The sequence below is a fragment of the Spermophilus citellus genome, assembly GCF_964194105.1.
Source record: "Spermophilus citellus genome assembly, chromosome: 2".
In the NCBI taxonomy this organism is placed as follows: Eukaryota; Metazoa; Chordata; class Mammalia; order Rodentia; family Sciuridae; genus Spermophilus; species Spermophilus citellus.
In genome coordinates, this window is record NC_138183.1 from 208189516 (window position 1) to 208203083 (window position 13568).

At 38.1% G+C, this 13568-nt stretch overlaps 1 protein-coding gene across 1 annotated transcript in view; it reads left to right on the forward strand.

The window, feature by feature from the left end:
- The first annotated feature begins 1146 nt into the window (after window positions 1-1146).
- The window catches only part of PDE3B (phosphodiesterase 3B), a 183905-nt gene continuing 171483 nt past the window's right edge, over window positions 1147-13568 (forward strand). The window contains exon 1 of the mRNA XM_081279185.1: window positions 1147-2245. Within this exon, the coding sequence (XP_081135311.1) occupies window positions 1289-2245 (957 nt within the window). The 5' untranslated portion in view covers window positions 1147-1288. The remainder of the gene's footprint in view (window positions 2246-13568) is intronic.

The following is a 13568-nucleotide window of genomic DNA, read 5'->3' on the forward strand; positions in this document are numbered from 1 at the left end:
ATGAGGTCGAAGGGAATTTCGGTGGAGTTCTCTAAGGCAGTTATGATTGGTTAGATTCCAGAGCAATCCTTCTGGTACAGGAAAGTTCTTTTCTTTCCACTTTCAAGTCCATGTTTCCTAATGGACTAGTTTCACCAGTGCTTCACAGCATCTTATTTGGTTTCTTTCAGGGCCAACCTATCCGAACTGGGGGGTGGTCTGGAAGAGGATACAGGGACTTCACACCCATGTCCCTTCTCTAGAACATGCTGTTACAGTGAGAACGCAGGAAGAACATGTGAGACAGCACATCTATGCTGCACTGGAGGGAGGCAGGAGATGGGAAGCAGTGTGTGTGTGGCAATGGTGCAAAGTGGAACAGTTCCTCGCCTAACTGAAGCACGGTTCTTCAGCAAGGCCCATATGGATACTCCCAGAGGGCACATCACAGGCACTGCCGGGCCCAAGAATCCACGTTGCTGTTGGGGCCAGACCTAGCGATTAGGGTTTTTCATCTGGTCTTGTGGTGGCTGGCCCTTAACGGGTCCTAGCTCTGCCCACCCTGACCCGGGCTGAGGGTAGAGGCGCCAGTCCCGCCCCTCTCACTCTTAGCTCCGTATCCCTCTCCTTGGGGACCACAAACACTTTTTTCTCTCAAGACCTGTCAGAGGCAGTGACTTACTCCCAAAGAGAGCCTGCGCGCCTGGAGTCCCAGGATGGCGGCCTTGCCTCTTCCATCCACGGACAACCCCGTCCGCCTCTACCAGTTGGGGTCTTAGGACCCCTGCAGCCGCACTCGGCCCGGGCGGCGCTCTGCCAGCTGGGTACCCGGCTCGCGTCCCCATCTGGCGGTCGCGGCGCCGGCGGTGGCGGGATAGGGCGCGGGCGCGCGCGGGCGGCGGGCGGGGCGCGCTCCCGGCAGGGACAGCAGCGGGGGAGGAGCGCCAGCCCGCCGCTCGCGCGCCCAACGGACCAGGCTGGGGCCGTGAGGTAACTGTTGCAGCCAGCGGGAGCTGGGAGGCGACACCGAGTCTCCAGCCCCGAGAGGTGCCCGAGGGAAAAGGAGGAGGCGGCCGCAGCGGTCCCGGAGAGAAGCTCCTGCCGCGCCTCTGCTCAGCCAGCATGTCGCGGACTCCGCCGCTCCAGAGCCCGCGCGGCGGGGACCCCGGGTGGCGGCGGCGGGCGCAGCCCTGACGCGTCTGGAGCCGGTGGTCGCCCCGAACGCGGGGGACCGGGGTCCTGGAGCGCGATCGGCCGCTGCGGTCCGAGCGGGGTGCGCTGAGCCCTGCGGCTCCCTGCGGTCCCGGCCATGAGGAGGGACGAGCGAGACACCAAAGCCATGAGGTACCCGCAGTCGCCGGACGGGGCCGGCTCGCCCCTCGAGAGTCTGAGGAACGGCTACGTGAAGAGCTGCGTGAGCCCGCTGCGGCAGGACCCTCCGCGCGGCTTCTTCTTTCACCTCTGCCGCTTCTGCAACGTGGAGCCACCGCCGGCCTACCCCCCGCAGCCGCGGCGCGGCTCCCCCTTCTCCCCGGCGCGCCTCTCGCTGGGCGCCCTGGCCGCCTTTGTCTTCGCCCTGCTGCTCGGCGCGGGGCCCTGGAGCTGGGCTGCCGGGGCCGCCCGGCTGCGGACGCTGCTGAGCGTGTGCTCGCACAGCCTCAGCCCTCTCTTTAGCATCGCCTGTGCCTTCTTCTTCCTCACCTGCTTCCTGACGCGGACCCAGCGGGGGCCCGGCCCCGGCCGGAGCGGCGGCTCCTGGTGGCTGCTGGCGCTGCCCGCCTGCTGTTACCTGGGGGACTTCTTGGTGTGGCAGTGGTGGTCTTGGTCTGGGGGGGACGCAGCCGCGGCCGCGCACACGCCCCCGGCGGCGGCGGGCAGGTTGTTGTTGGTGCTGAGCTTCGTGGGGCTGCTGACGCTCGCGCACCCGGTGCGACTCGGGCACAGCATCCTGGTACTGCTCGTCGCCAGCTTGGTCTGGTGGGTCTCCTTCGCCAGCCTCGGGGCGCTGCCCACTGCCCTCAGGCCGCTGCTCTCCTGCCTGGTCGGGGCCGTCGGATGCCTGCTGGCCCTGGGCTTGGATCACTTCTTTCACCTCAGGGAAGCCGCGCCTCACCCCCGGGTGCCCAGCACCCTGGAAGAAAAAGTGCCTGTGATCAGACCCCGGAGGAGGTCCAGTTGCGCGTCGCTAGGAGAAACGGCCTCCGGTCACTATGGCAGTGGCAAAATGTTCAGGAGACCTTCGTTGCCTTGTATTTCGAGAGAGCAGGTAGGTGAACAGAAAGCTGGGCTCAGTGCCCATGGGCTGGCTGCTGCACGGCGCGCCGACCTGGGGGGGAAACAAAGGCGAGGAGATCGCGTTTTGTTCTGGAAAGGTTTCTTCAAATACAGAAAACTTTTTAGAAACACAAAGCAAGTACGTTTTCTCTTGCAGTAGGAATGGGACAGCTGTTCTTATTGCAGTTGTTGAAGACTTTGTGCAGTAAGGCGGATTATGTGTGGTTTGATAGGTTCACTACTCCACTTTGGGCGTACTTTGATGTTGGTGCCATTTACCTGTTGCTGTTAACAATAATGATAATCGGCGCGAAAACAACATTCTACCTTTAAATGAGACAACCTATCTGAATTTATTTATTTATTTATTTTTTAAATATTTATTTTATTTCTTAGTTTTAGGTGGACACAATATCTTTATTTTACAGTTATGTGGTGCTGAGGATTGAACCCAGTGCCTCATGCATGCTAGGCAAGCACTCTACCACTGCGTCACAACCCCAGCCCCTATCTGATTTGTAAACGGGATTTTGTTATTATTGATAATAACGAGAGGAGTCATAGATCTTGTAATTAAAAGAACAGAAATGAGCTTTGGAACTGAGACTTATTTAGATGAAAAAGAGGAATGTGGGCAAATGCAAAGTTATACAGACTAACTCATGGTAATGTGTATTTGTTGCATAATTAGGGGAATGTTTTAACAATTTAACCTTTAAACCTGGTAATGTCTGGAAAGATGCCAGCACATTTCCATTTTTTTTTCTTGTGGGCTTTCATAGTTTTGATTTTTAAAAGAATCAAAATCATCAGGGAGCGAGCATATCTTTATATAGCATTGAGATCTCTATTTGGTGTACAAAACCAGAAAACTTAGTGTAACAACTGTTCACTGAGCATTTACTAAGTCAAAGTGCCTTACATATGTTGTCTCAAAGCCTCTCAAGGACTCTCTTTGGTAGGTGACATTAACCTCAGTTTAGAGATGAGCCAATTGAGGTTTATTGAGGTGACCCAACTTCACAGGTCTAGAAAGCGTTGGTGTTAGGATTTGATTAGATTTTTTTAGTGCTGTGTTCTGTGCAACTTAACTGGTAAGTGCAGAGGTTTTAAGTAGGAGTATATATCATTAGTTTTCAGACTTAATTGATTAGTGATATCTTTAACCTAGCATATTGGAAACAAAATTTTCTTGTCCTTACTATGTCTGAGATAATTTGTTTCTTTTCTTTCTCCTGTCATGTGTACTCTTCAAGATAATCTACAAGATAACCATGTTGATTTTATGACATGTTAAACACTGACCTGTGGTGTTCCAATGAGCCAACACTTTGCTTTTTTGATATGGCTTTAGAAGCCACTCTTATGCTCTGTAATTTTTGGTTAAATGCTTGAAAATAATGTTACGCGTTTTGTTTTCTATGTTTACTCCCAATGATAATAGACATTGCTTAGAAAATGTGTATCACGAGAAAAGTTGTTTTAAGAGGATTCATTGTACAGCAAAGTAGTATCCATTATTTTCATAGACTGGAATGACTTTTGACTTTTGATTACAAGGGAATTTCTTTTAGCACAGTTTCATAACATTTGTAGACAATTTTGCTGAACTTAACAACATTATAGTTTAATATATTTTCATTGCAAGTTGATGGGTATAGTCAACTTCTAATCCTCTTAATCCAGTGGGGTGCTCTTTCCCTCATAGCAACTTTTATCAGCCTTTGACTAGGTGCACTGCTGTGCTGGGTAGTTTCATTTTTTTAATTTGTATTAGAGGAAAATACAATTTGTGCTCCTAAAAAGGGCATATTTTCTTGGTGCACAAAATCCTTATTAACTGAGTAGAAAAATTTGGGGAGTCTTAAAATATTTGTTAATAGTTCAGGGGTTTGTACGTGGTTGCTTAATGTTTAGTGTCAGAAATTGATACTATATGGGTGTTTCTAGAAAAGAATATTATTAACCTAGTAGAGATTGTAATAACAAGAATTTTTATTTATGCTGTTCTTGAAGTTTAATAGGATTTGTGTGTGTGTGTGTGTGTGTGTGTGTATGCTTCACATATATATTATGATAAGGAATTTAAGAGGAAACCAGTACTTTTATGGAAGTAAAAGATCAAGAGATTTTGTAATTTTCAATATGTTGTATATGACAATTATAAAAATACTTTGTTGTTTCAGAGGTGAAGAAAGAAGAAAAGTATTTGAGTGGAACCTGACATAGGGGAAAATGTTCTGGACTCTTAGGCAGAGGATTGAGGACTGAGGACCCTTAGGCAGAGGATTGAGCAAAGTCTTGACTCGCCTGTTTAACCTTTAAATTTCAGTAAACCTTTCTGAGTTTCAGGGATCCTCCTGTAAAGCCAGGGGAATACCAGTAGATGAATTTTATAATACTTTCTTAGTCTAAAATTATTTGTGTTCAGTTAGTAAATACTTCTGGTAAAGATTAAATAAGAGTATAAAGGACCACAAATTAATAATTTTTTGAAGTTTTAGTTTTCATGTTGAATATTGATATTGCTAACCTATATTTTTTAAGCCTGATGCTTGGAAAAAACAAATATTGTGTGTTTTTTAGAAAGAGAGAACTTTAAAAAAAGCATATGTGTATTCATTTTTTTGATAACAAAATCATTATACTTTCATTTCCTTAAGAATTTAAATGTTTTTATTAACATCTTAGAAACCACTGGAAAATGCATATTAATATAAATTTTAATTGGGTAAGAATAGATTTAAAGTATTTTTTAATTTTGGGGATGTTAAGTACTGTGTTGAAAAATAATGGCACATATTTGTAAAACATTTGACTTAATGCATAATAGTTGGTTTAAATATTATACATGTCACTTTTTAACTTAAGTTTTTTTTCAAAGTATTTAGAGATTTAAAATTTAAATCTAAGTACTGCTGACTGTGTTCTGCTTTGATGGGTTAATAGAAAGAAGCACTGAGTTTGTAATCTGTCTGCCAGGAGTCAACTGAAACTAAGAAGTTGTTAAAAAATCAGTTGTCTAATGAAAGCTTTGATCAGAACTAACAAATACATTTTCATTGTATATTCTACAATGTAGTTTTCAGCTTTTCAACAAGACCATTTTGTGTGGTTAGGTAAATATGGGGTTTTGAAAGGCAAGTTGGTATGTGAGATACTTTTCTATACCTAAAATGGCAAGTGCTTTTTAAATGGTTTGGTAAATATTTTAAAATTCTGTGGTCTTAATGCCCATAAATACTATTTAAAGTGTTAATTTTATTTGAAAAAAGTGTACATATGTAGTGTGAAGACTTAAAATGAGAGGGATTTTAAAGTGTCCATGATTATTTAACCCTTCTAAGGAATTTGCAGTTCCCCACTGTGAATTAATTAATTTATCCATTCCTTCCTTCCTTCTTTCCTTCCTTCCTTCCTTCCTTCCTTCCTTCCTTCCTTCCTTCCTTCCTGCATTGGGAATTGAACCTAGGGCCTCAAACATGCAAAGCAAGCTATGTAACACTTAGTTATATTTTCAGCCCTTTTTGAATATTATTTTGAGGCAGGGTCTGGCTAAATTGCCCAGACTGACTTTACATTTGTCATCCTCTTTCCTCTGCTTCCCGAGTAGTTGGGATTACAGGTGTGTGCCATCATGTTTGGCTCTCACTTTGAATTTTTAAAATAATATTGTAGTATTTTTGAAATGATTTTATGGCTTCAATGATGAATGTTTCGTTCTAATAAATATAATATTTTGTAGATAAATAAAATATGCTGTTTACATAATAATTTTATACCCTATTTTGTCATTATGTATTCTGCCATCAGTTATCAAAAACACAAATTTGATTAAGTCACTTGCCCCATTTTAAGAATGCTTCATGCCTTTTCATTGTTCAGGAGATAAAGTTCATGCCCTTGACCATTGCTTGCAAAGGCCTTCATAACCTGATTTTAGCCTTTTTGGTTTTGTGTTTTACAAAGCATTTTAGAACTTGTAAATTGTCCTGACCCTTTCTTCTATTCTTGGTTCTTTTTCTTTTGGTTTTACCATTCCAACAAGTTGAAATCTCTAAGGTACAAATAAGATTCAGATATCTTTAGATAGTTAACTGCCACTGAAATTAATATGAAATTGGACACAAAAACTTCATTATAGCAGAATTGGCCACATTTGAGAATAAAAGTTGACAGATTATGAGAAGCAATGTTGATGTGTGATAGAATATTTTAATTATATTAGATGAGATAGTAACATTTCTGTAATTTATGTTTTCATACACTGAGTGAACGGCAGCCGTAAGTAAAACTGGAAAGTTTTCATGGACTTGTTTTCATGGTCCTCAGGCACTGTCTTCCACAGTGGCAGGTTCTTATTCTCTTTTCACTTCCCATTTTAATTACCAGGTCAGCCTATTTTTCTAACACGCTCTCCTGCCTTTTCATACCCCATCCAAAGCAGGAAGAATCTATACTTGCTGAAAAGCTTATTTTATTGTAAATGTTTGTATAGAAGATATTGGGAGATTTACAGTTTAATTGAAATCTACTTATTACATAAAAACGAAAGGAATTGAACTCTAGAGAATAAAAATTTTGGCTAAGGTTTATGCTGTGAGATATTGTGAAAACAAGTCCTAGAACCTAGATCTTGACTTCCAGTCTACCTGTATTTTCCATAAAGAGCATTTGTACATGCAGTCATAATTTTCAAGGTTGTACTTAATTTCTCAAGGTGTGTCCAATTGTGTAATAAAAGGCAATATCCTTGATTAAAGGAGGTGGGAGAAGTAAAGGGAGAGAGCAGGGAAAGTGTTTGGAGGGACTTGAAATCACATAATTCATAATAATGACCTTGAAGATAGATGGGTTCTTTTGGGTGACTTTTTAGGATTGTAGCTAGTCTCAAACTCAAGTGGTATCAGGGACTAGTCATATAACATATATATATATATATATATAAACTTATATATATATATATATAAACATATATATATATATAAACATATATATATATATATATATATATATATATAATTTTTTTTTAAAGGAAGAAAGGGAGAGTTAAAAAAAAGAAGAATAGAATTAACTGTTATCTGCTTTGTGTAAAGACATTGTTCTGTTTAAACAAAAGAATCTGAACAACTGTGTTAGCCAAACAAAATTTTAGGAGATTTGGGTTCTGTCTGTAGGTAGTTCCTGATAATTTGTAACATTGATTTGGTGTTCATCTTGTTAATTACAAGTGGATCCCTGCTTATTTAGATGGTCATTAGAAGCCTGTTCTTGGAACTTGGGACAGAGGAATGTATCTCTGAGTGTGTTTTATTTTTTATTTTTTTTATGACCTAGAACTTTCTCTCCAGCATTGAGGTTTCTTATCTTTAAAGATTTTTCTCCTTCATCAGTTACAGTATTTTTTTTTTCCCCTTTGGCTACTGCTTCCTCCTTTACATACAACTTGCATTTAGCAGATTTTCAATTTATTTGTTACAATTTAAATTTTTAATGAGAAATATCATGTGTAAAAGACTGTACACACATATTTTTATATGGTTTAAGAAAAAATAAAGTAAAATATGAAAATAAAATAACACACTACTAGTTTGCCTCCCACTCTATCTACCTCTCTTTAATCCTTTTCTGCCCTAGAGATAATTGCTTTCTCCAGAGGTAGGGGGTTCCCCCTGCACCCTCCGCCATTTATTCCCTTGCTTACTTTTATATTATTATAGCCCTTCATGACTGTTACTAATAATGTTTTTATTGTGTCTGTTTGAGTTTTATGTGAATAGAATCCTACTGTATGCATTCTTCTGTAACTTTTTTCTTGACAGTTTCTGAAATTCATCCAAGTTGATGTGGATAGTTGTGGTTCATTTATTCAACGCTTTATAGTACTTCATTATGGATCCATTTCACTGTTTATGGACCTTTAGGTGTTTTTCAGTTGTTTGGTATTATATATCAAGCTACTATGAAAATTCTTGTAAATGTCTCCTGATGTATATGGGTGTGTAGAAGTAGAATTGTTGGTTGTGAGGTGTGCTCATATTAAACTCTTACTGTATGTGGCAGACAGAATAATGGTACCCCAAAGATGTTCATGTTCTAATTCCTTCAGTATTTGAATATGTTACTTCACATATTAAAAGGGGCTTTGCAGATGGGATTTAAGGATTTTAAGATGGTGAGATCATCCAGGATTATCTGAGTGAGCTCAGGGTAATCACAAACATCCTTTAAAAGTGGAAAAGAGAGGCAGAAGAGGTCACTGACGGAGATGGGATAATGGAAGCAGGTTTGGAGCAATGCAGTGTGAGGAGGAGTCACTTAGCCTGTCTTTGCTAGCTTTGATATTGTAAGGTGACCATAAGCCATAAATAATGTATGTATGCATGTATATTTTAAATTGTGGTAAAATGTATATAAAATTTACTATCAACCATTTTTAGGTGTATAGTTCAGTGATAATAAGTACATTTGCATTGGTATACAATCATCACCACCATCCATTTCCAGAACTTTTTTCATCTTCCCAGACTGAAACTTTATACCCACTAAAGGTTAACTCTCCATTTCTTCCTTATCCCTGCTCTAGCAACCACCATTTTACTCTATGAATTTCACTGGTCTAGGAACTTCATATAAATGAAATAAAACAATATTTGTCTTTTAGTGACTAGCTTATTTCACTTAGCATAATGTTTTTGAGGCTTTTGTATGTTGTAGCATGTCTCAAAATTTCCTTTATACTGTTGAAAATATTCTATTGTAAGTATATACTATATTTTCTTTATTAATCAATTTGTTCATGTATACTTGGATTGTTTCCACTTTTTGGATGTTGTGAAAAGTATGCTGTTATAAACATGAGTGTTTGAGTTCTTGCCTTCAGTTCTTTAGGGTATATATCCAGAAGTGGAATTATTGAAAAAATTATGGTAGTTCTATTTTGAATATTTTGAGGAAACACCATACTCTTTCCTATAAATGGCTGCTTTATTTTATAACCTCACCAGCAGTGTACAAAGCTTCCATTTCCACGTCAACGTTTGCTATTATTTATTTTTTATTGTAGCCATCTATTGAGTGTGAAATGATATCTCAGTGTGGTTTTAATTTGCATTTCCATAAGGATTAGTGATATTGAATACCTTTTCTTATGTTTAGCCATTTGCATGTCTTTGGAGAAAGTCTGTTCAAGTCCTTTTGCCCATTTTTAAATTGAGTTTGTTTTCTTCACTGTTGATTTGTAGGTGTTCTTTATTATGGATATAAACTCCTTATTAGATATGATTTGTAAATGTTTCTTCTATTACATGGCTGTCCTTCACTCTATTGATAGTGTTTTTTGATATGCAAAAGGTTTTAATTTTGATGAAGTTTATCTATTTTTTCTTTGTTGGTTATGTTTTTGGTGTCAGAGAAATCATTGCCAAATTCAGTGTTATGAAATTTTCTCCTTATGTTCTAAGAGTTTCATAAATGTTTGAGCTCCTGTATTTAGGACTTTGGTCCATTTTGAGTTGATTTTTGTATATGGTATAAGGAAATGGTCCAATTGATTTTTTTACTCGTGTATATCCAGCTTTCCTAAAACCATTTGTTGGCTTCTCTATTGGAAATAAATTAATCACATTATGCGAGAGTTTATTTTCTGGGCTCTCTGTTTTATTCCATTGATCTTTTCTTATTTTTTTGATGGTACTGGGGATTGAACCTAAGACCTTGCACATACTAGGCAAGGGCTCCACCGCTGCTTTACATCCCCGGCTCTTCCTTTGTCTTTATGTCTGTTTTTATGTCAATATTGGACTGTTTTGATTATTGTAATTTTATAGTAAGTTTTGTAACCAGGAAATAGAATATCTCACACTTTGTTCTTTTTCAAAATTGCTTTGGCTCTTTAGGGGGTCTTTTGAGATTCCACATGAATTTTAGATTGGAGTGTTCTGTTTCTGAAGAAAAAGTCATTGGAGTTCTTTTTTAGTATTATTGTAGTAAAAAGCACATAACTATTTATTGTCTCAACCATATTTATTTATTTATTTACCACATTGTGTTTATTTGCCTTGAGATACTGATTAAAGCTTCTATGAAGTCATCACCCTTAGCAAGATACTTAAAAACAGTACATCCAGAATACCAAGTGAACCTTTGCAATTGGTAAAAGCATATTAAAAGTTACTTGCCAATACAGTCATGCTGTCCTCCTCCCCATACCTTGTTTAAAGATCCCTGTGTTTTAGGAGGTAGCTGCTATGTTGGCCACTCAACTATCACATTGAAATAAGCTGAACTAAAAAACATACCTTTAAATCACAGTCACACAATTTTAGAAATTATAACAAGGTTACTTGTTCTAACAATTCGTAAAACAATTAGTTTAAAAATATGGTTTATTCCATCCTTATATTTAAAAAAATTTCTTTTTTTTTTCTTTTTAGATATGCATGATAGTAGAGTGTATTTTGACATAGTATACATACATGGAGTATAACTTATTCTAATTAGGATCCCATTCTTGTGGTTGTACATGATGTGGAGTTTCACTGGTCATGCATTCATACATGAACATAGGAAAGTTATGTCTGATTCATTCTACTGTCTTGCTTATTCCCATCCCCACTTCTTTTTCTTCTTTCCCCTTTGTCTAATCCAATGAACTCTGTTCTTCCCTCCCTCACTCTTATTATATGGTCTTAATGTTTTAAAATGTAAAGTTCAGTAGTGTAAGAATATTCACATTGTTGTGAAGTAGATCTCCAGAATTTTTAATCTTGTGGAACTAAAACCATATCTAGTAAACAGCTTCTTTCTTCCCCCTCCTATAGCTTTAGTAACCACCATTCTACTTCTGTTTCTATGAATTTGACTACTTAAAGTAGTCATGTAAGTGGAATTATACATAGTCATCATTGAATTTTGATAGGGATTACATCCAGTTCATAGATTGTCATCTTAATGATGGTAAGTCTTCACAATGATGAACATGGAATGTTTTACTATTTGTTTTTGTCTTCATTTCTTCCAGCAACATTTTGTAATTTCAGTATACAAGTCTTTTAGGTTAAATTTGTTCCTAAGTATTTTATCCTTTTTGGCGCTATTGTAAATGGAACTTAATTTCCTTTTTGGATTGTTTATTGTTATCGTATAAAACCTAACTAATTTATAGGTGTTGATTTTGTACCCTGAAACATTACCAAATTTGTTTAGTCTAGTAGTTTTTTGTGTGAAAATCTTTGGGGTGTTCAACTTGTGATCCAAACTAATGCTGCATATGTAGACTAAGAAACATCAGGTGAAATTCTTTCTCCAGAAAGAGGGCAAACTAAAACTATTTCAGACTAGCAAAAATTGAGAGTTTTTATCACCAAAAGTAAATACTTAGGCAGAAGGAAGAACTGGGATCAAGAAGGGAGGCCAATGATAAATATATAGGTAAAACAAGCAAACATTGATGTTCTAAAACATTAGCAATGCCCAATTTGCAAGGGGATACAGGCTAGAATTAAAATGCCAGAACACAGTAGTTTCACTAGATGGAAAGATTAGAATAGTATGCTTAAAAGATATTGTTCAAGAGGAGGGTGAAGAGTCTGACTCTAGATCTTGTTATATATTTTGATAGCTAGTGCAACTGCTGAAAGGATAGATATTGAGTGGAAGAAAGGAATGAGAGATAAAAGAGGAACAAACAATATAACGGGGAAAAGGGAGTGGTGGTAGAGAAAATGACAAGTAAGACAAATATAGAAAAGATATAAAAAGATGATGGAAACAAATACAAATACTGTATATCACTAATCATAATAAACATTGAGGGCAAGCTGGAGTTAAAAATAAGAGAGGTTATCTACTTGGCTTAAAGTATTTGTCCATGTACTCTTTACAAGCATAAGGATATATAAAAATAGCAAATTAAAGATTGGAAAAAGGATACAAAACACATTCTTTAAGAAAATTGTATAAAATATTAACACCAAACTAGGAGAACCTTTTATTAGAGAAAAAGTGTATCATTATATAATTATAAAAGATTTATCTCACCAAGAAGACAAAATTCTAAGTTTTTAAGTATTTAATGACATAATTCACCTACAATTGAAAGTGTTCCTTTTGGGTACTATTTACATCTGTAGTTCATTCTCAACATATAATATACAGTAGTTCCCTCTCATCTGTAGTTTTGCTTTCCACAGTATCAGTTACCCATGGTCAACTGTGTTCCAGAAATATTAAATGGCAAATATTGAATAAACAGTTCATAGGCTTTAAATTGCACAACGTTCTGCCTAATGTTATGAAATCTTTTTTAAAATATTTTTTTCTTAGTTGCAGTTGGACACAATGCCTTCATTTTATTTGTTTTTATACAGTGCTGAGGATCAAACCCATGTGCCTTGCATGTGCTATGCAAGTGCTCTACTGATAAGCCACAACCCTAGTCCTGAAATCTTGTAATATTCATTCTATTCAAGACGTGAGTCATCCCTCTATATACACTACCCTCCTGTTAGTCACTTGGTACATGTCTTGACTATGAGATTGACTGATGTGGTATCTCAAGGGGTACTTGTAGTCAAGTAACTTTTATATAATATCCTAATGCTGCATTATAGTAATTGTGTTTTCTAGTTCATTTCATCTCATCATGTAGGCTTTGTACCACAAGATAGGAAAATATAGTATATTAAGGTATTTTGGGAGAGAGAGACTTTATTCACATAACTTTTATTAAAGTAAAATTATTCTGTCTTTAATTATTATTGAGAAGTCTCTTATTGTGTTTAATTTACAAATTAAATTTTGTCATAGATATGAATAGGAAAAAAACAGTATAAGTAGGATAGGGTACAATATATAGTACTTGCCACAGTTTCAGGTAGACACTGGGGTCTTGGAATATTTCCCCTGAGAACAGGGGTAACTACTATGTTATACTTGATTTATATTGTCTTAATTACTTCCACAATTAATGAGTCCCTGTTTTGAGCATTGCAGTGTTCTAGGTCCTGTGGGGAAAATAAAAAGATGAATAAGACAGTTTTGTCTTTAGGGAGTTTATATCTAGTTGAAAAAGATATGTAAACTAGCTCACTACAAGACAAAATTGCATTCTTGCTGTATTTCCACTCAGAGTACTTTATAGCAGAATGCAAAAGACCATTATTTTTAATCGGAATGTATTAGAAGTCCTCTTCTAAAAGTAAAGGAAGCATTCGAAGGATACATGTATAACTTAAGTAGAAACAGCCATTTGGACTGATAAACCATCTGTAGGTTAAAAAAAAAGTTAATGACACTGTCATGGAAATCAGAAT